This window comes from Leguminivora glycinivorella, chromosome 24 (genome assembly GCF_023078275.1).
Source record: "Leguminivora glycinivorella isolate SPB_JAAS2020 chromosome 24, LegGlyc_1.1, whole genome shotgun sequence".
Taxonomy (NCBI): domain Eukaryota; kingdom Metazoa; phylum Arthropoda; class Insecta; order Lepidoptera; family Tortricidae; genus Leguminivora; species Leguminivora glycinivorella.
The window spans coordinates 3403831-3426549 of record NC_062994.1 but is presented as its reverse complement, the minus strand read 5'-3'; the positions used below and the strand labels follow the sequence as shown (position 1 = coordinate 3426549).

The following is a 22719-nucleotide window of genomic DNA, read 5'->3' as shown; positions in this document are numbered from 1 at the left end:
TTGAAGGGATGGAGAGTGACATAGGCTACTTTTTTGTATCTTTCTAATGCGAGCGAAGCCGCGGGCAAAAGCTAGTATATTTATACTTACGATGAGATGCACATTCTTTATTAGAGCATCGTCTTCTGTCAGTATAAGTAGTACGATTAGCGACATGTATATGTGATGTGAGTTGCTGTCTGGCGCGTTGTATAGCACTTGGAGTATTGGGACTATCTGCAAATATAAGAAAATTTACACGTTTAGTATTATACTTACCATCAATAATCCAAATATTAAAAATCGAATTAAGATGTCATATATTAAAGAAAAAATCCCAATTACAATTATTCCCATAGTTGCGAATCCATATATTGTTTATTCATTTCAAATTTCAAAATAATTACAATAAAAAAACCTAAATTAAAACTAAACCCAAAACCCATACAATAAAAACAAAATAGATCGTGATCAGCAGCGCAGGCTTCGTCAAGTGGACATAAAACAAATCAACAAGTCAATTAGGTCGTCCCATGATATAATTGTACTAGGCTCGAAACCGGTTTTAAAAATAGCGATAAAAACCGATTTGTCTCGGCTTTCTTTCGAGTTTTCTGCTTTACACGACAACGTATTTATTGTAACTAGACAAACCGGTTCCTTAACTGAGACGGCTGCATAGCCTGGTACTGTCACAGAAACAAAAACGACATAGGAATAACCGGTTGTAATTGTTCCAAACCGGTTGTCACAGATCAAATAATACTAGTACAGATACCTAATCCCATACTAAAAATGGGCGCCGTCCTAAGTATTCTAGACCTGTAGGCTAAATTTAATCCACACTCAAAGAGCTAGATGGCGCCAGTAGCCACGCGTGGCCAACAAAACTCTTATCAGTATCCTACGTCGAAATAGTCATCAAACTGCAACATCTTGCGACATCTGTTTTAGCTTTCACGCACTAAACCTATAACGTCACATGGACGTTTAAAGTCGAACATTACTAGATGGCGTTGCCGTGCGGCTTGTATGTGTGCTCGCCGCGTACGTATAATATACTCGCTCTGTCCGCAACACATGCAAGCGGAATTGAATGAACGAGATCCGCGGCGCCCCACCCCGCGCCCCACGCCCCGCGCCCCGCGACCACGGCGCCGGCGACCTTGAGTTGAGAGGCCCCAGCCCCCGACCAAAGGATGCATTGATTTGTTAAAATTTAAAGCACTCTAAAGCAGGCGCGTAGTTAATTAGAAATATGGAAATGAATATTATTATGTAAGAAATACATAAGTATAATAGCTAAGAATGTACATGTAGTAAACATAATGAACAAAATGTAAAGTACGTATTTGATAAAACATTTTCGAGAGTAATATTTTTATTCATAAAATTGTGCAAACACTGCAAACTTAATTTAAACTCCGAAACTATTTATTTTCTGAAACATGGTATGAAATGTTGTCATTACGTCCTTTTAAGTTAAAATATGCTTCCCGGTACCACAACATAGTGTAATTTAAAAATACAGATATAAAATTAATACTTCGCAAATAAATTACGACTATAAACACATAAAATTATTAAAACACCAAGACCAGACAATTTAAGCCTGGCGTCCACTAGGCGCGCCGATCGAGCCTTGGTAACCCTTAGGCCGTTTTTACATTATCGTTTTTACATAAAAAAATCGTATTGTTTCTTACTACAAAAGGTCCTTTCTCATTGATAGATGTCGAAAAGTGAAAAGTAAAACCTTTGTTGAAAAATTTAGGTTTTTAGAAAAAAAAACGTTTAAACTCTTTTTAAGTGCCAGTCTGAAAAAATATATTCAAAAATATAAAATACATAGTTATTTGTTATACAAGAGTGCAAAGTTGTATTTTAACGGCGAGTGTGGAATTGAAAAACGAGCAAGCGAAAGTATTCTATAGTTGAACCACGATACACAACAACATTTTCCCTCACTATAGCGAGGAAAGTACAACGCAAAAAACGCGTTTATCACTGCTTCCAGGAGTTCCACAGGTGGTAAAACATATCGTCATCACTAGATTCACTATATGACTATATTCAAGGTCAAATTACTTTATCCACTAGTGGGTTTTTACCTGCTGGTATTGAAGGACAAAACGCGTGTTTCCGACCTAGCGAGGGGAAAAATGCAAAAATGTAGTGTGTTTTGGTTTGGTTTTTGGTCGGGGGGGGGGGAACTACTGGATGTGGTTAATAAATAATTATATTTGTACATTAATAATGCTTTAAAATGCTGTTGCGCTTCGCGCGACGCAAGTGCGGCGTCGCGTCGAGGTCTAGGCCCACTCCGCCGCAAATCGGCGACCGAGCGCGCATTCGTGTGCGTTCGGAAATCCTAGCCAGTCGGCAATCGTCGCGTCTCATACTTCCATATCGATAAGGTTTGATTTCGCATGCATCGCATCGGTCGTGCATGTAGCAAATGTCGGAAGGATTTCAAAGGCAAAAATCAAAGATGGCGGCTTCAATGTATGGGATATCGGTCCTACATCCGATATCGGATCGGATAATGTGAAAACGCACTAACGGTTAATGCTTAGGCCGTTTTCACATTATCCGATCCGATATCGGGTGTCAGATCGACATCCTACATCCGATAAACGCTTCCGATAGTGTCGGATGTACAGTCAACCAATTGGAACCCTAGGCCACTCTACAACCATGTCAAAATGACAAGCAGTAAGAGGTTTCTTACAATCTGATTTATAACGTTACTATGACATAGTTCTACAGTGGCCTAGGGTTCCAATTGGTTGACTGTAGGTCCGATAAAAAGCATTGTTCCAAATCAATGAAGTATGATTTTGTATCAAAAAGTATTTAAAAAATGTTTTATATTTAATAATTATAAGCACTATATTCCAAATATTATATTGTAAAATTAAAATAACGGCATAAAAAATACTCAAGAGTGTCAGGCAAAATAAATAATTTTACATTCAATTGTATCTACTAAAAGATGATAAAACTAGTATCCACAATTCGGACCGATGCATTACAAACTTTTTTTTTCAATGGAAATTGTTCAACTAATTTGAATTTCGATCATTGGCAGCTGTTTACATTATTAACGTCCCAACAACCATAGTCGCAAAAATAATTTTTAATTTACACAATAAAAGTAGGAATCAAATGAAATAGAGTACCTATTTACTGTGATATTAATAGAATTTCTGTTGCGCAATGATAGTTTTTTTCAGTACAGATGCTGCTTTTTTTAACGCAGTAGTGCGAGCAAATCAAGCAATGATTCATTTCTTGTCTGGTCGAAACTCTTAGCTTAGATTTAGGTACTGAAAATCGTCGTACGATACACGTGCGAAAAGGACATTCACAACTCGTGTCGATTTAAAACACTCCCTTCGATCGTGTATTAATTTATCGCTACTCGTATCGATTTTCCTCTTTCCGCACTCGTATCTACAAGTATTTTGTTTGGGTTACAAAAAAAAAACACATTATTTACTCTACTACGTTTTATTTATGTCTCTTTAACATTACAAATTTGTAGATGTATAGATAAGTGCTATACAAAAATCTTGACAAAAGAAGTACAGATCGCTGAAATGAATGTTGATAGTAATATTAATGAAGACTACTTCAACAAGTGTCAATTGTGAAATGCCGCAAAATACTAGTTGCTCTATAGAAGACCATAATAATATGATCCCCGATCCTTTACAACCCAGCAGCTCGGTACGCACGTTACAATTTTTTTTTAATCTTCTTTAGTGAGGACAACTGAGTACGACGGCATATTTAATTGTTTATAAAGTTTGAGGATACCTGGAAAAAATGAATACATTAGCCATTTTGAAAATCCAATAAATATTCACTGCTTTCGGTCACGCGTGTACGCTGCGACCATTTTGCGACCGTTTATCGACCGTTTGGTGACCGTTTGGCGACCGTTTGGCGACTGTTTTTTACATGGAATATTACCGTCTTAATCCATATTTTAACAACTTGATTGGTTTTCTAGGCATTATTTTTATTATTTCAGTATAGTATATGCACCGGAGCACTAAAACTTCACCAATCAATATACATAACACGCAAACACCGAGTAGTCAATAATATTATTACTGGTTAAACTGAGGTAAATTGATGGCGCGTTGATAAATTTAGACTTATTTTATGAAATCACTCGAGCAATTTAATTGGCCATGGTAATTAGCCACAGACCAACCCCTATAGACATCTATTACAAGACGACTCGCGGTGGCCAGCCTTCCTAGTATTTGCACTGATATAAGCGCGGGCGCTCGCCGTGCCCGATCAGTATCGACCAAGTAACAGACCCGAAAGCAGCGCGTGTTTTTCGCACAAAAAAATTGGAAAAGGGTATTTTGATGCCTTAAAGATGTCCACCTGTAGTGTGAAATGGTGTGGAAAGGTAACAAGAAGCTCAAATTTAAAAACAGACGGCATTACATTCCACAAATAAGTCATATTTATAATTTATTCAGAGCCGGCATAGGTCAACTTACATTGGCCACTTACGCGTCAGTAGAGGGACAGTCATACTTCTGTCCCTTTTCATCTGGCGCGACTGCCCGCCGTCCTTGAAACGGCCAATCACAGCGCGCTTAACACAGTACACAAACAAATATTATCGGCTGACAGCTGAATATTCTACGAACACGCGAGCGGGAGCGAGGCTGCGCGATTTTGGTGACGCAATCATAGACTAAAAAGTTAACCGCGCAGATGTGCCATTTTCATTGTTCCTACTAATGTGTTTCACCTCTAATAGATTTGCGAAATATATTTATTTCAATTTGGAAAATTATTAGGTAACTACTTACTACTTTATGAATTATGTTACTATAATATAAAAAAAAAAGTTAATTTGTTTATTGATTGTTAACAGTTATTGAGTAAAATTGTATTTTTAGCACGCTCACTTTTTGCTGTTTTCTTTGGCCTGGTCATGAAAAAAGAGAACAATGGATACCTACGCTTTGTCCAAAAAAACTGACCGCACTATATATATATTATTATATATAAGTATATATTTGTATTTTAAAGAAGAAGATAAATCTTCAAGAAAAGAGCGTACATCCATCTTAAAGGCCGGCAACGCACCTCCAACACCCCTGGTGTTTCGGGTGTCCATGGGCGGCAGTGATCGCTTACTTTGTATTTTTTAAGTTGTAAATAAATAAATAAATAATTTTGACAGGCGGAATATAATAATGTGTCACATCTGATGGTGGACTTACTACTCTACGCGTAAATTACCGCTTCGCGCACTCCGCGCATTTGTCAGCTTGTGCAGAGTTTCCGTCTGGCAACGTCACCTATAGTACGTAGTACATATATCTCAATGAACGGAACGCACACAATCGCACCGTTTCGTTGGCGGTATACTGTAGATAGTGACAGCTCCATCTAGTGACAATATGCAATAAAATTTAGGTAGCTCGATACTGTCGCGCGCAGGTTGTTCACGTTGTTGCGTCATAGTCAGTAGCAATATATTACGTGATATTATTTCTTTGAAAATTTCTAAAATAATGCATTAAATTTGTGTTGTCATCGATGTTTGTATTTAATTTATAATGTACTTAATTTATGACGCTTCAAATACCTTTAAATCTATTTGATAAAAAAATAATAATCGTCAATCGTGACACTTAGCGCCATCTATGATTTCTATTTGGAAATAATTTTGCACTGTTCCGGATGAGACCCCATGTAATGTAGCGCTGGGGCTGCGGCGGAATTCCAGGCGGCGTCAAAGCGGCAGAAGTATGCGCCCTTGGGCCCGGGGTACTTTTTTGTTCCTTTTGCGGTGGAGACGGCGGGCTGCTGGGGCGCGGACGCGAAGCATTTTGTGCGTGACGTGGGCCGTCGACTTAGGTTAAAGGGAGAAGACCCGCGCTCCGAATCGTTTCTGGTGCAAAGGCTGGCCATAGCGATCCAACGGGGTAATACCGCAAGCATTATGGGCACTTTTGCACCGGAGGCGGTGCGGAGCGGTATTGATTGACTAATTGCTGTTTGTAATTATTTTTAGTTAAGGCTTTTTTTTTGACATGTTTATCTTATAATAAATCACTTTTATTATTTATAAGTGCCTACTTAATTATATTATAAAGCTCGAAAACCGATTAAATTTCGAAACGGTTATCGTCAACGTTTTCATTCCGTTTTCGTTCATAACACCGTTATTTAAATACAACCGTTTTTTCATTAACATTTGGTTAGGTTAAGAGCGTTATAACATTTCGGCGTCGGGCGAAATTAGGTATTTTACCCGCCGCGCGAGCCCAATATGCCGACCCTTTCTAGCACGTCTTATCACTCGCTCGCACTACAATAATGGACAAAACAATCTTGATCCTTTCTATGGAATTTTGATAACAACCACAATCTACTATCTCGATATAAACTTTTGATTTCTAATAAACATTATTTTGTACGAAAATACTAGAATGTAGCGCAAAATAATATCAATTATGTTAAAATTTATTTAAAAAATTAATTATAAAAGTAGATCCCATCCCAAATATTTGCTTTTGTTATATGAAAATTACTGTAATGCTGTATTATGATTACCTCTGTAATCCATTCCTTTGGAATCGGTATAATATAGATTCCTGTAATATGGATTCCTCGGTAATCAAGTACTTAAGTAATCTGAATTCCACTTTACTTCGATTCCAGGCTTATTACTTTACTTCTTTATGTCACTCAAATTGTTTTTGGTTTACATGTCATTCTAGCATTTTCACTTTCACATTTCAAGTGCATATACCACGAGTATAGGTTTTCGGGTGTGCTGATTTAAAAATTAATGACCGATTTGGAATCTGACATTGCTGACTGTCACTTTGACACAAAAGTCGTCATGGGTGTCGTAAAATAGGTTTTAGGGGTGCTGATTCCAAAATTAATGACCAATGTGAAATCTGACATTGCTGACTGTCACTTTGACACAAAAGTCGTCATGGGTGTCGTCAAATAGGTTTGCGGGGGTGCTGATTCCAAAATTAATGAACAATGTGGAATCTGACATTGCTGACTGTCACTTTGACACAAAAGTCGTCATGGGTGTCGTAAAATTGGTTTTAGGGGTGCTGATTCCAAAATTAATGACCAATATGGAATCTAACATTGCCGACTGCCACTTTGACACAAAAGTCATCATGGGTGTCGTAAAATAGGTTTTAGGGAGTGCTGATTCCAAAAATAATGACCAATGTGGAATCTAACATTGCTGACTGTCACTTTGACACAAAAGTCGTCATGGGTGTCGTCAAATAGGTTTCCGGAGGTGCTGATTTGAAAATTAATGACCGATTTGGAATCTTGACATTGCTGACTGTCACTTTGACACAAAAGTCGTCATAGGTGTCGTCAAAAAGGTTTCCGGGGTGCTGATTCCAAAATTAATAACTATTTTGGAATCTCACAGTGCTAATTGTCATTTTGACACAAAAGGAATCATGGGTGTAGTCAAATAGTTTTAGGGGGTACTGATTCCAAAATTAATGAAATGATTTAAAAAGTCATGACCGATTTGGAACCTGACATTGCACAGTACCCCTGGAAACCTATTTGACAACACCCATAACGACTTTTATGTCAAAGTGACAGTCAGCAATATCAGATTCCAAATTGATCATTAATATTGAGATCAGTACCCATGAAAACCTATTTTACGACACCCATGACAACTTTTGTGTCAAAGTGACAGTCAGCAATGTCAGATTCCACATTGGTCATTAATTTTGGAATCAGCACCCCCTAAAACCTATTTTACGACACCCATGACGACTTTTGTGTCAAAGTGACAGTCAGCAATGTCAGATTCCAAATTGGTCATTAATTTTGGAATCAGCACCCCCTAAAACCTATTTTACGACACCCATGACGACTTTTGTGTCAGAGTGACAGTCAGCAACGTCAGATTGAACATTGGTCATTAATTTTGGAATCAGCACCCCTAAAACCTATTTTACGACACCCATGACGACTTTTGTGTCAAAGTGACAGTCAGCAATGTCAGATTCCACATTGGTCATTAATTTTGGAATCAGCACCCCTAAAACCTATTTTACGACACCCATGACGACTTTTGTGTCAAAGTGACAGTCAGCAATGTCAGATTCCAAATTGGTCATTAATTTTGGAATCAGCACACCCTAAAACCTATTTTACGACACCCATGACGACTTTTGTGTCAGAGTGACAGTCAGCAACGTCAGATTGAACATTGGTCATTAATTTTGGAATCAGCACCCCTAAAACCTATTTTACGACACCCATGACGACTTTTGTGTCAAAGTGACAGTCAGCAATGTCAGATTCCACATTGGTCATTAATTTTGGAATCAGCACCCCCTAAAACCTATTTTACGACACCCATGATGACTTTTGTGTCAAAGTGACAGTCAGCAATCTGAGGTACTACATATTTGTAATCTGAAAGTAATCAAGTCAATAATTTCAGTTATTTTGAATCGACTATGATTCCGAATTATTGGTAATAGTAATTATTGTATAGATGATTAGTGATTCCTTTACATGTAATGGTAATTTACCGTTTCACTTGATTACATTACAAGTAATCTGACACCCAGTAGTGGATTACAAAGTAAAATCAAGTAATCGTGTAATACGGAATCGATTACGATTTCCCCATCTCTGGGTTTAGTTATATGGTTCATTGGTACTGGTGACCACCATCTGGCTCCATCATCAGACCCTGAGTACCACCTCTTGTCAAAGGTCTTGTTGAGACGAACCCAACGAGCCTAAACACGAAGTCGTTTACTTACATGGTTCACTGGTACTGGTGACCACCTTCTGGCTCCATCATCAGATCCCGAGTACCATCTTGATGTGTCTTATCATCTTGACCGTATTGTAATTTTTACATATTTATCATCATAACGTTGTAATACTTTAACATTCAAACATAACAAAATATTACAAAAGCAAATATTTACGGATCTAGGATCAAATTCGTTGGTCGCTGTTTACACACACACAATGCGAGGATAGCCCGTGTATAAACAAGGCGTCCGACCCACACAACGATAAATATTCTCGACGTTTGCGATCAAAACTCGGAGAGCGAAGTGACATACGTCTCACCTATACGAGCTCCGGCGCGGCACTGAAATCGCAGGCGTCCGTCGCCGGTCAAATAGCGACAGGAAGGCTAGTTTTCAAAAAATTGGCAAAAAATCATTATATAATATTATAACGACAAATGGATAACAGCAATTTAAGCAGATTGTACAGATTATTTATATACTAAAATAACTTCGATAACATGTAGATTTTCGGAGAAATGATCACTTGTTTCAATGTATTTTCAAGACAAAATTGAGTTCGTTTTACTTTCAATTTCTCAATTTCAAAGGATTAAATGATAAATATTGTTTAATGGGCCTTAAGTACAAGATATTTGGAACTTAAATTTACCTCATTTATGAGAGTGAGCTTATCAAATTGTAGATAATAAGAGCTCCGAATTCTGTGCTTCACGCGGTTTTTCCTAAACGAGCATCAGGAAAACAATCATTACTAATTGAAAAAGCTTTTTTTTCCATATGTTTTTTAATTAACCGACAGTTAATAAGATGTTCTAACTGAAACAAGTACTTTCACTGTCTTTTAGTATGAGTAAAGTGTACAATTTTGTCGATAAATATTGTGCATTTTACAATATATCGCCTTTTTTTGTCATAGCGCTCTTAACCGGTTTAGGACGGTAAAAACCGGTTATTCCTATGTCGTTATTTTTGTTTGTGTGACACAGTAGAGGAAGAAAGAACCGGTTTGTCTACTCTACAGTAAATTACAATTAAATACGTTTTCATCACACCCGCACTTTAAATGTGCTATTGCACGCAGGCGGAGCATGAGTTATAGAAAAATCGTTCTCCCAAGGGAATAATGAAATTTCTTGTACCGTACTTAACTTTTTTACATCTATTTACATATTTTTTACATTGTGAGTGTGATGAAAAACATTGTGTGTAACTCGAGTATTTAAATTGCTCCGGCAAGCCGTCGCGAATGTCGCGATTTAACTTACTCTCGTTAGTAATATTCAGCTTCCTCCCCTTGTTGCACAATGTACTATTAGTGTAGAGTGTTCGCAGCCCGCCGTGGCACATAGGGCTTTGTACGTGGACAGATATCTTACCAAGTGTTCTATATGCGGCACATTGCTAACATGCCGCTTGTACGCTTTACAGGAGTGCAGCATCAGATACAGAAGTAGTGTGGAGTGTTCGCAGCCCGCCGTGGCGCAGAGGGCTTTGTGGAGCTGTAAACAAATTTGGAATTAAAATACAATAAGAAAATAAGGATAATTATAACCTACAATAACTCTAATTTCTAAAAATTCTTTACACTATTAGTCATATCAAGCTAAGTAAAGCAGCTCCGTTGGTACATGTGTTATTTTGAACGTCGTTGAAAATTAACTGCCCTAGATGAGACTTGAACTCACGGCCTCTGGATCGGATCTAAAGTCAAGTGGCATCGATTGTAATCGTTTCTGCTTGTCAAAAACTTTAATAACTTGTATAAAGTTACGGCGTTCAACACAGTTTGGTCTAATTTGGTTTGGTTTGGCTAATGAAATTGGTAAAAGCCATCCAAGAGCTCTTATTAGCCACAGAAAATCAAGAAAATGTGATTACGTATCCGTCTTACGTTTTTATCCACTATAAGAATAGAGAATTAATTATTAATTTATTATAAAGATTTTTACCGCAGCCATGTCTATTCGGGGCGGCGTCATCTCTGGTCCAGAGCCTTTCTCCGGTTCTTTCTGTGGTGTCGTAGCTGTATCTACAAAATAAGACATTATTCCATACATTGTTAGTTAAACAAGACACTTAAAAACTATATTATTAAACTACTTAATTGTTAAAAAATCTTTACATAATTATATAAGAAACTAAGACTAAACATAAAAGCTAGCTAAAGCAGCTAATGTCTAAAATAGGCCCTTGAGGCATTGTGTACCAAGGATACTGGCAACATTTCCTGGTTGTATCGCAATGCTGATCAAGTAATCAATCTGTCTGAATCGTATATCATTTCCTTGTAATGTAGGGACGTGCTAATCATTTCTGAAAAAATCGTGGCACCTTTTCATACAAAAATTACAATTTTACTAAAAGTAACCATTTAAAAAGTTCTGCTTACTGGCAGTGTCGGCCGCCGAAAGAAGCGCCTGTCGGTAGAGGTTCCGCGTCGCACAATGGTTTGCAAGCGCGAGTAGTAGAAGACAAGCCTGGAAAAGCATATAGTAATAAAAATATTCCACTATAACATATTTTTAAATTAAAGGGTAAATTCACACCTCCGGCAGGACTCGAACCTGCGACCTCTGGCTTTGTCGGAGCCAGCCGCGCTCCCAACAAGCGCAGTTCCGTTTCCCAGTTCCATTAATTTAAAAATATGTAGCAGACATTTCTGCAGGATAAAAAACAAATTTATTTCACTATAAGTTAAAATTTCACAGACAAATGTTCTTTCTTTTCTTTACATGACTGGACTTTAGGACGATATAAGTCTGGTGACAATGCCTTAATTTACGATTTAGAGTAATTATAGGCGACATAATTCGTTCCCATAGTTTTTTATCATAAATCATAAGTAAAGTAACCTAGCGGTAAGTACGTGCGACTTTCGTTCCGGAGGTCGCGGGTTCGAACCCTGGCTCGCACCAATGAGTTTTTCGGAATTTATGTGCGAAATGTCATTTGATATTTGCCAGTCACTTTTCGGTGAAGGAAAACATCGTGAGGAAACCGGACTAATTCCAATAAGGGCTAGTTTACCCTTCGGGTTGGAAGGTCAGATGGTAGTCGCTTTCGTAAAAACTAGTGCCTACGCCAAATCTTGGGATTAGTTGTCAAAAGCGGACCCCAGGCCCCCATGAGCCGTGGCAAATGCCGGGATAACGCAAGGAGGATGATGATGAAGTAAACTTACCTGATTTGCCAAAGGATGTCTCTTCTGTAACTCCTGCATAAGAGTGTGTCTGTCTTGTGGGGGGTTGGTGTATATAGTGGGGGCGGCCGGACTACTCAATGTTAGCATGTTCCAAAACCCAGCTGAAAAAGACCAAAAAATGTATGTATCATTACCAAATATAATAATTATTTATAACTGTGTGTTATGAATAAATAATTATATTTTTTTCTATTTAATTTCATTTACAAACAAAGAACTCAAAGCTAACAAATCGGTTTTTGAGCAAATCGTTTAAGTTGAATTCCGGTTGCGTAACCGTTATTTATAAACCAGTTTTTTTGTTTCTATAACGTTATTTTCAGATTAACCGGTTTAGAACATTAAGACCGGTGTCTTCATATTTTGGTGTCTTTTTTTTTACGCTGTCGCAATAAGGTTTACGGCCATAATAAGAAAGTTTAAACCCGAAGTTAACCGTTATTTACCGTTACTATAGAACTGGTTTCGAGTATTCGTTTTAATTAAGATTAAACAAGCGTGATGCATCTTTTTCGCACCTTTTAAGTGCGAAAGGGACGCACCGACGCAATAAGCTATATCACACTAGTAGGCTGGGCCTACTGGGGCCTACCGAGAATACCGAAAACCACGTTTGTAGGAATTTATGATTTGCTCTCCGGTTTCGTTATTTTGTGTAGACGAACAAAATACTTACAAGCCAAGTTAACTAGTATACTGCCGCCCGGCACGCCCGTACCGAACATGTGCGGCGGAGCGGCGAGCATGCTCGACAGATGGTTCAGGAGAGTCTTCACTAGGAGGGGCGCTTGCATGCCGTACCGGCCTTGGAACAATGTTCTGTACAAAAATAAGACATTCATTTAAAATTGCAGCGAGAATAAAGAAAATTAAATAGTATATTACGAATTAACTTTTTGTGCGTGTATTGTACGACATTCCAAATATTGTAATACAATCAAACCTTTAAATTTCGGTATCGCTCGAAAAACCGTTATTTTTAAACCGGTATTTAGGAGAACGCTTTAATAAAGGTTTCGTTCGATTAACCGGTATCAATAGAAGAAAACAAAACGGTTTATTCCGCAGTAGCATAATCAAAACTGTCCTCTAAGACAAGTTGCTACGTGCATGTACGTATTTAATTATTTACTTGTGTCGTAAATCGTAATGTACTGTTATTTGGTTCATTATAATATGTGGATTTTATTTAGGTAATCTGTGAGCTCACCTGTAAATAAGGCTATTTTCGATCCGGGTTTGGCCGTGTACGCCAGAGAACATGTACACGCTCATAAGTACAAGAAGAGTGTTGATACATTCCAAGTGAAGGTAGTACGTGTTATCACTGAAAAAAAAAAAACATTCATTTCATTTATATCTTTAACAATAGAAATTGTGTTAGAAAAACTCAAGAACATGCGTATGGTTTAATCTTATGCTTATGATCTATTTGTGGCTTGCAATAAAATACGTCCTTGCTTATGTTATGTCCAGAGATCGCACGATTTTGCAATATTCTCACTCCCTTATTCATAAACGTTAAAGTTCGTTTGTCTCTTTCTATCACACCAATACGTCGGAAAGGGACATACGAACTTTATCGGCTTGATAACTTTAGTGAACGTTTATGAATAAGGGGGTTAGTATCTTACTCCATTTTTCGACATTTAGTTTAAAAACAGACAGGCAAATTTTGATCACGAAATGGATCTAAGTTGACCCAGCTCAGCATAATATTGCTAGGCACCTTCCAGGTATGAAACAAACCGGTTTTATTTGAATTTCCATCAATATTTCATATTTTCATATTTTTACTGTGTGGTGACGGGTTAAGAATTTCACCATCCCCTTTCTTCCCGTGGGTGTCGTAGAAGGCGACTGTGGGATATGGTTTAAATTGTGGCGTAGGCGAGAGGCTGGCAACCTGTCACTGCAATGCCACAGTTTCGTTTTCTTTCAACCCCTTATTTGCCAGGAGTGGCACTGAAGCTTTAGTAGTTTCATGTGTTCTGCCTACCCCTTTATGGGATACAGGCGTGATTGTATGTATGTATGTATTTCATATTGATTCGTCGTAATATTAGAAAATATCGACATATTTTTACAAATTACATATTACTAAAGTTATTTTTATTAAAAAAAAGTTTAAAAGCAGACTCACGTCACTGGGACGTCTATAATAAGGCTTATAAGAGCGTCGACTAGCATCTCGACCCGGCTCTCCGCGTTCAGTACCGGCTGTTTGGGCGACGCCTGTGCCTCGTCTGACGCTGGCTGTAAAAAAAGTTTATATATGACTATTATCAATGCTAATACAAAATAAGACATTATTTATTTTCAGATATCAAGGTCCATACATTGTTAGTTAAACAAGACACTTAAAAACGATATTATTAAACTACTTAATTGTTAAAAAAATCTTCATTTACATGAACATATGTGAGTGTGCACGGGAAAACGTCCCACTTTGTCGATTGCTATAAAGCCGCTTTGTCAGTTTATTAATATAAAGATTCACGTAAATCTCGCCTTAATGGTAACTGACAAAGTGGGACGTTTTACTAAACACACATATTTACATAATTATATCAGAAACTAAGACTATATCTCTCTCTCTAAAGTTTATATATGACTATTTTCAATGCTAATGAAATAGAACATTACGATACAAGTTCGGAAATAATTTATCGCTGCTTCGAAACAAGCAGCGATAAATTAAAACAAAAAGTAGTGTTTTAAATCGACACGAGTAACGGATTTCTTTTTCACAAGTGTATCGTTTTTCAATACAGATAGCCAGCTGAAGTTTCGACCTGACAAAAAATGGACCACTTTGCGAACTAGTGCACGCAAAAAGCACCATCTGAACTGAAAATTATAATATCTGTCGAAGTCTATACAACCTATGTAAACATCATACTTAGTTATAAAAAAATCCATGGACTCAAGCGTTACTTTGCGAAAATCCATGTTAAAGTCTAGAAGATAACTTTGCTTATTCGCGGATTGGCAAAGCAACCTTTTTTTTTTTATATAAATGGGCTTACTCTTGACCACAGACTAGCCAAAGGCAAAGACGTGGCCTACGATGGAGTGAGCCCGCCCAGAAGATGCCTGTTCACTCTTGATTTGAAGGTTATGGCTTTCAACACCTTCTAGCTTTTAACAAAAAAGAGAACTCACGTCTAACGGCGGTCTTCGATCCTGAACTATGACATCAAGATGGCGGCACACTTCGGATTCAGGGACCATCTCCACGAGATACTTCACCACGGAGCGGATCACGAACAGAGCGTTGAACGTCTGCCATGCCAGCATCACACTGGAAAGTAGAAAACATGTTAAGCCAGGCATAGTTGTAGCTTGGCAAAAAAGAATCGAAATGGAACTATTTTTTTCGACGACCGGTCTGGCTCAGTCGGTAGTGACCCTGCCTGCTGAGCCGCGGTCCTGGGTTCGAATCCCGGTAAGGGCATTTATGTGTGTGATGAGCACAGATATTTGTTCCTGAGTCATGGATGTTTTCTATGTGTATAAGTATGTATTTATCTATTTAAGTATGTATATCGTCGCTTAGCACCCCATAGTACAAACTTTGCTTAGTTTGAGGCTATGTTGATCTGTATAAGGTGTCCCCCAATATTTTTTTTTTTTATCATAGCAACACTTACTTCTCTCATACAGAAGAGTCAAAATAGTTGCCAGTGTTGCCACATACAAAGCAGTTTACGAGTACATAAACGGTGGCGCCCCTATTCTAGATTCCTAGATAATCCTCGCCTAGATTCTTTTTTGCCTACGGTACCTACACTCGGCGATTTTAAACCTCCGCCACACATAAAGCGTTTTGATAGCGTAGCGTGAGCGGAGCGCAATGATAGCGATGCACCGGCGGAACGCCGGCGTTCCGCTCGCAATCCGCGCTCGTTAGTTCCCGCCGGCGTCCGCTGGGCGCAACGCCAACGTTCGTCCAGCGCACCGCTGTCGTTGCGCTCCACTGACGCTCCGCTGCCGCTCCGCCTACGCTATCAAAACGCGCATGTGTGGCCGAGCTTTTATGAGAGTCAGACCAAGATACGTAGGCAACTATTTTGATAGCCCAGCTTGTGTAAGTAAACGTCACTATTTCAATGAAGTTGGAAGTTTAAAATACCATTTTCACCACACCAACTGGTAAAGGCTCTCTTTGCTATTGCAAAACAGATAGCAAGTTTGCATTTTATCCACAAGAGTGCAAAGTAATTACATACAAATTTTAACTTGACGTCCAAAGCTGGCTGTTGGAATCCACGTATAAATAATGATTTTGAATCATAAATGTAAAATAACTTGACGAATTTGATTTATATTATTAAATTAAAACGGGACTTAATCGCGTAAAACTTACGTACGCATAATCCCAAAGTCCTTTCAACTGAACGTCTTTACTATAGCAGGAAAGTACGTGAAGCGATTGAAATCAGGAAACATCGTAATTTCAATCAAAATGAAGGGCAAGGGATTTCATCTTCGTGGAATCCAGTGATTAGCAAGTGTAAACGTGAGAAAACTTCCCGTCCCATACCATCGGATGTCGTGAGTGTTGTATGTAGGCAGAGTGGCAACCCTAGCGTAAAAGTGACTGATGACAATCAAGTGCGGGTAGTTCGAAAAACTCGCACAGCTAGAAGATGTTGATACAACTCCCAGCCAGTCTACCCGTGACCACGGACGTAATGTCATGTCCGAAACGTCGGGTTAAATATAAAACGTAAGTTTTACGCGATTAAGTCCCGTTTTAATTTAATAATATGAGTGAAGATCGTGTTAGTTTAAATCAATATATTGAATTTGATTTAGTTAGATATTTTACAGTTAATATTTTCATAGTGTTGGTGTGGTGAGATATGTTGTGTTTCACTCGGTGGCAAAGTTTGTTTAACCTTCGTGCCTTGAAACCCTCGCAACGCTAAAGTTTCCACTTTTAGTGGTTCAATATTGGAATCTTTCGCTTGCTCGGGTATGAATATTGCCACGTGCGGTTAAACAACAACTTTGCCCCCTTGTAAAACTAATCTATTCCACCGGTCATGCTGTCAAAATCGCCGCCAACTTAGGTATGAGTGTATGGCACATACTGGCGACAACGACAAGCGTTGCGCGATATTTTAAATGATAAACGTATTATCAAGTCTAGGAAAAACGTAATTTCTAAACCGTTATGTTCTCTCTAAGAACAAATTAAATTATTTCATAGTTTCCTATGATTTGTGTTTTTTTAGTAGACACACTACTATTATTTAACTATAAACTGAAATAAAACAGGTATCCGTGGCTATAACGGAGTACGCTGGTTCGAATCCAGCATTGGACACTTAAAGGCCTTGGTAATTTTTTCTTTGTATATGACATTTATTTCGTTATGTTCTCGTTGGAAAACCGTTTCATTTCAGTTTCGTTCGAAAACCGGTTTTAATAATAACGGTTAATATCGGTTTTAAAGAGAAACATGTAGAATTGATTTATTTATTATTAGATACTTACTTGTCGCTGGTAGGCGAGGCGAGTAGTTCAGTGGCACGCGTGATAAACACTTGGACCAGTGCACCTAGGTTCCCAGTGTCACCATTGTTAGACAAGAACTGTTGGAGTAGGTTTTCTGTGCTGGAATCGAATATCAGCTGCTCCTCACTGTAAGCACACAAATAATTTAGACTAGCTTTTGACCGCGGCTTTGCTCGCGTTAAATTCGAAAATGACGGATTGCTCCATGCAAAGGTCCACCCCCCCCCCTCCATTTTAAGAGGAGTGTTAGAAAGAGACAAAAAGTAGCCTACGTCACTCTCCATCCCTTTAACTATCTCCACTTAAAAGATCACGTCAATTGGTCGCTCCGTTTTGCCGTGAAAGACGGACAAACAAACAGAACACACACACTGTCCCATTTTATAATATAAGTATGGAAGTATGGATTGTATATTGAATAGTCATGTTATTTGTCATGGCCAGCAGTGGACTACGTTATGCTGATGATTAGAAAGAACGCGACAAGTCCACCTGTCTTATCTCACTCATACGAGCATGGTACGCGTTCACGTACACGAGCTGACTGTGTGCTAGGAACGCGCCTCTTTCATATATTTGATCGCCAGCCGAGATGTGGATATAGGAAAGGCGGAACCGGAAGGAGATCGGACATACGTTCCGATTTGTATTGAATATGCCTGTCGCGTTCTTGAACCCACACACTTGTAGATGGACGCTCCTATTGGGCTATTGCGCAATACACGCGCATCATTTCCATGTTTGTGTGCATGCGAACGACCAGCGAGACGTGTCATCACGCACGCACACAACGACAACTGTATGCTGCAATGAGCTAACAACTGAGACACAGTATAATAAACTATCGTACAGTATAGCCACTCCCGCTCCCCGCTGGAAGTGCCGCCCACCCCCTCTCGGTTACCTGACAGTTACCTGTCAAAAACACGAACAGTCGACCTGTCATATCTCGTCACCTACACGAGCTTAGACTGTGTGCTAGGAACGCGCCTCTTTTATATATTTGATCACCAGTGTCCGAGGTGTGACTGAGATGTGATGTGGTATACAAACAAACTTACACACTGCTTGGTGGAGTGATGTTGAAGGACAACATCTGGTTCCAGAAGGGGTCGTTTGAGCTGATGATATCCGGAGAAACAAAGCGTTCCAGCAGCTCATTGCTAGATAACTCCCCGTAGCGACTGATTGCCACCCCCATCTCTCTGAAATTACCAAATTCAAGTAATCATAATCATAATATTTATTCGCATTTGCAAGTCTAGATAATCCCGGTAAGGGCATTTATTTGTGTGATGAGTACAGATATTTGTTCCTGAGTCATGGATGTTTTCTATGTATATAAGTATTTGTATATTATATATATCGTTTTCTGAGTACCCACAACACAAGCCTTCTTGAGCTTACCGTGGGCCTCAGTCATTCTGTGTAACAATGTCCTATAATATTTATTATTTATTTATTTATATAGAACATAATGATACAAGTGTCGAAAAGAGGAAGTTAGAAACAACCGGTGATAAATTAATACATGACGACCGGTCTGGCTTAGCGTGTAGTGACCCTGCCTGCTAAGCCGCGATCCCGGGTTCGAATCCCGGTAAGGGCATTTATTTGTGTGATGAGCACAGATATTTGTTCCTGTCATGGATGTTTTCTATGTATATAAGTATTTGTATATTATATATATCGTTGTCTGAGTACCCACAACGCAAGCCTTCTTGAGCATGCGCGGATCCAGGGGAGGGGGTCATGGGGGTCATGACCCCACCTGGAGCCTAGGTTGGCCATACAAATAGACCACGTGACCACCCCCCCCCCCTGGGGGCCTGGGCCTTTACCACGTGACCCCCCCCTGGGCACGAAGTTGGATCCGCGCTTGTTCTTGAGCTTTTATTTATTTATGATGCGGCGCATGTGCCGCGGCCGCTACAGGACACCATCGCAAGCGCAGACTTCTGGCCGAAAGGTGTGATTTTTCGGCGGTTCCGGGGCAACCTGCCAAATCCCACACCAGGGCAAACGACGCAACGAAGCCACGCTGTGACATCATCGCCCAAATCAATTGTTTAATATTATTTTTATTGTTTTCTCTATTATTATCGTTCTCTTTATTTTCTCTCTTTTATTGTTATGTAAATTTAGTGACGTTTTGGTTTTACTGTAATGTCGTGTAAATATGTTTTTTCTAATAAATAAATAAATGATTAAAGGGAGTGCTATGGATATGTAAATGCGAAGGCATGTGTATTAAGACGGTTTTCAGTACATATGGCCTTTTGTTGCATGGGTTGGCAAGTTGTTACTTTAGAGTAGCACTGCCGAGGTATAGTGTGAATTTTCTGAGATGAACTTTTCGCTTTAGCCGTAATCTGTTAAACAAAGGCCTTATTTAAACGGCACGTGCTATAGTCTCAGTGTAGTTAAAAAGCAACTATCATGAAATCATGATAGTAATAAGGTTCAAATCCATAAAAAGACCTTTCGGAGATAACACGTTTTGTCATCTTCAAAAAAAGTTACCTGCACACTGCAAACTGTTTAATAAATTTGAACTTTTTAACTACACTGAGACTTTAGCACGTGCTGTGGAAACGGGAGCTAGCCGCCGGGAATAATAGAAACAAAGGCCTTTGTTTAACAGATTACGGCTAAAGCGAAAAGTTCATCTCAGAAAATTCATACCATATCTACATGTACATAAAGTTTAATATTATTTTACACTAAAAGTGTTTACCGCGACGCTGCCGGCTGCTGCCATTCCAGTGTGAGTGGACCCTTAATGTCACAATTTTCCTTTAATTTGCTAAAACCCCAACCTTGCTAAAAATGGGATTGAAACTAGGGATGTACCGACTAGTCGGGAAAGCCGACTATCCGGCCACATTAGTAGTCGGCGATTAGTCGGCGACTAGTCGGCAAAAAGGGCCGAATAGTCGGCACTTCATTAGTGATAGAAAAACAGTACAAAATTAAATGGCAGCTGAAAATTATGGTTGTATTATGTAGCTATTAGTAATTCCTTTTTTTGTCAAAACAACAAATATCTGTTATCACCACAGAAATAAATTTCCTACCTAGGATTATCGACTTCATAGGCAGGATCACTACCCACTAAGCCAAGCCGGTTGTTAAAAATGAAAAATGTATATAAATATTGTCATGAACCTTTAAACATCTGTAAAAAATCATGAAAAGCGCGAACGAAGGATCAAACATGACATTCAAAATGTGAATTTATCGAAAATTATTTCTGGCCGACTAGCCGACTAATCGGCCACTCAAGCGCCGACTAGTCAGTAGTCGGCCTAGACGGCCAAATCAATAGTCGGTACATCCCTAATTGAAACTAGAACAGTTCATGTGCTCAGCCTACCACTATTAGGAATACAGGTGTGAGTTGATGTATGTATGTAATGTTTTGTATATATTATCAAAGAGGATCGAGTATTATAGAGAGGTACTGTCAAAGTAAAATGTGTAATCACACTGCATAGACTGCCATCTCTCCACACAAGCTTAAAACTTTTGGATGTCAGTTTTGACAATTTGGCCCATATTGTTAGCTTGATATGTGTTAAAATCTTAAAATGTCAAATATTAATACTAGCGCCATCTAGCCGAGCGTCCCCCAAAGGTGTATCCCCATCTTGGCCACCATACCTTTTTTCTAGGGCTTTGAGGTATGTCTTTTTTCTTAGACTTTATCTGTCTATACGGAGTTACATATGTCTTTGATATTATGTATACCTTGGAGCATTTTTTTGTAAGATTGTTGTCAAACTTTCATAAATGTTGCTTTTTTAATAATACTAAGATCAGAAAATTATATAAACTACATTATGTGTGTGTGAGCGAGAGAGAGAGAGAGAGAGAGAGAGAGAGAGAGAGAGAGAGAGAAGAGAGAGAGAGAGAGAGAGAGAGAGAGAGAGAGACAGAACTCCTCATGTGAGTAATCCATGTGAAACAATTGTGTGACATCTTTACCAAAATCCACTATTATTGGAAAAATGTAAAATTGGAAATAAATAGAGAACCACCAATTAAAGTTTTTATTTTAAATATATAAATCAGAAAAACAACATGGAACCTTTTAAAACAGTCATCACACTAGAGGCATAGTCCTCACCGTGCAGCCATAAATTAGCTATTTAAGTGTCAATTACATAAAATTTGAGATTAGACTTAATCAAATGGATGACATCATAGGCAGGATGAAAGATAAAACTTTACTATACATGCCACAAATCATAAGTACCTAACTAAACCTACTTTAAATATAAAAACAGAACTATGTATACATTTATGCATCAGTACTATTAAAAGAACTCGGTGTTTAGACAATTTAACGATATTTTTAGGTTATAAGGTGATTAACAAACAACAACATACAACATAAGAAGAAAAAGTTTTAATTCATATTGCCTATATTTTGACTCATTGTTTAATAAGTAACTTGGTTTTATACAAAAACATTCTAGCATGAATCACAGGCCACTGTTGTTAACCGTAAATAATCGAGCAGAGGTGATTGGGTACGAGTGAATAGCTACAAAAAACTTGACATGTACTCATTGTGAAGAGTCTACACCATTTAAACCTGAGTCTACTTATTTTTAGCGTCATGAAATTCAAAATTAAACCTTGTTAAGGCCGCAATATACAGATTATAGATTCTGTCGGCATTCGTAAGAGGATTAATTAGATTCTTCTAAGGATTGAAAACATAAATACAAACATACAAAACAATGGAATGTTCGTCCAAATAAGAGACTAGGGTCTCTGTTATTACTAACCTTGGTAACAGATGAAGTCGCAGACAAATTTATTGAGAGAAAGAGTCCAATTTCTTCCTTTAAATCGAGTTTTTCACAAAAGTTTCATCAATTATTTTCCTTGGCCACGAATTCACTGCCGACTTGTCAAAATGTGACAGTCTGACAGTGACGTAGAAATGGGTGCGTTCATTCCCTGATGATAACCACGAGTACACTTCAAGCAATGCACTGATATCAAACCACTTTGTGCTCCTCATTTACGTATTAATGTGCTTTAAAACATAAATGATATATCAAACTGTATATTCAATATGGTTAAATAAGTAAAATCCGATTTTAAATATTTGTTTCAAAAAAACCGGTGCACAAAACAGTTTTTGCGCGATTTGGAACGTCTCTGCTTTTC

General features: G+C 38.4%; 1 protein-coding gene across 1 annotated transcript in view; it reads right to left on the bottom strand.

Annotated features, from left to right (window-relative positions):
• Positions 1 to 22678, bottom strand: part of LOC125238903 (dymeclin) — a 34050-nt gene extending 11372 nt beyond the window's left edge. Inside the window, exons 1-12 of the mRNA XM_048146391.1 lie at positions 22332 to 22678; positions 18597 to 18740; positions 17515 to 17661; positions 15175 to 15313; positions 14153 to 14265; positions 13220 to 13336; positions 12686 to 12828; positions 11989 to 12110; positions 11197 to 11284; positions 10757 to 10836; positions 10184 to 10306; positions 91 to 216 (exon numbers count right to left, since the gene is read on the bottom strand). Of these exons, the coding sequence (XP_048002348.1) occupies positions 91 to 216; positions 10184 to 10306; positions 10757 to 10836; positions 11197 to 11284; positions 11989 to 12110; positions 12686 to 12828; positions 13220 to 13336; positions 14153 to 14265; positions 15175 to 15313; positions 17515 to 17661; positions 18597 to 18736 (1338 nt within the window). The 5' untranslated portion in view covers positions 18737 to 18740; positions 22332 to 22678. The remainder of the gene's footprint in view (positions 1 to 90; positions 217 to 10183; positions 10307 to 10756; positions 10837 to 11196; positions 11285 to 11988; positions 12111 to 12685; positions 12829 to 13219; positions 13337 to 14152; positions 14266 to 15174; positions 15314 to 17514; positions 17662 to 18596; positions 18741 to 22331) is intronic.
• Between the last annotated feature and the right edge of the window lie 41 nt (positions 22679 to 22719).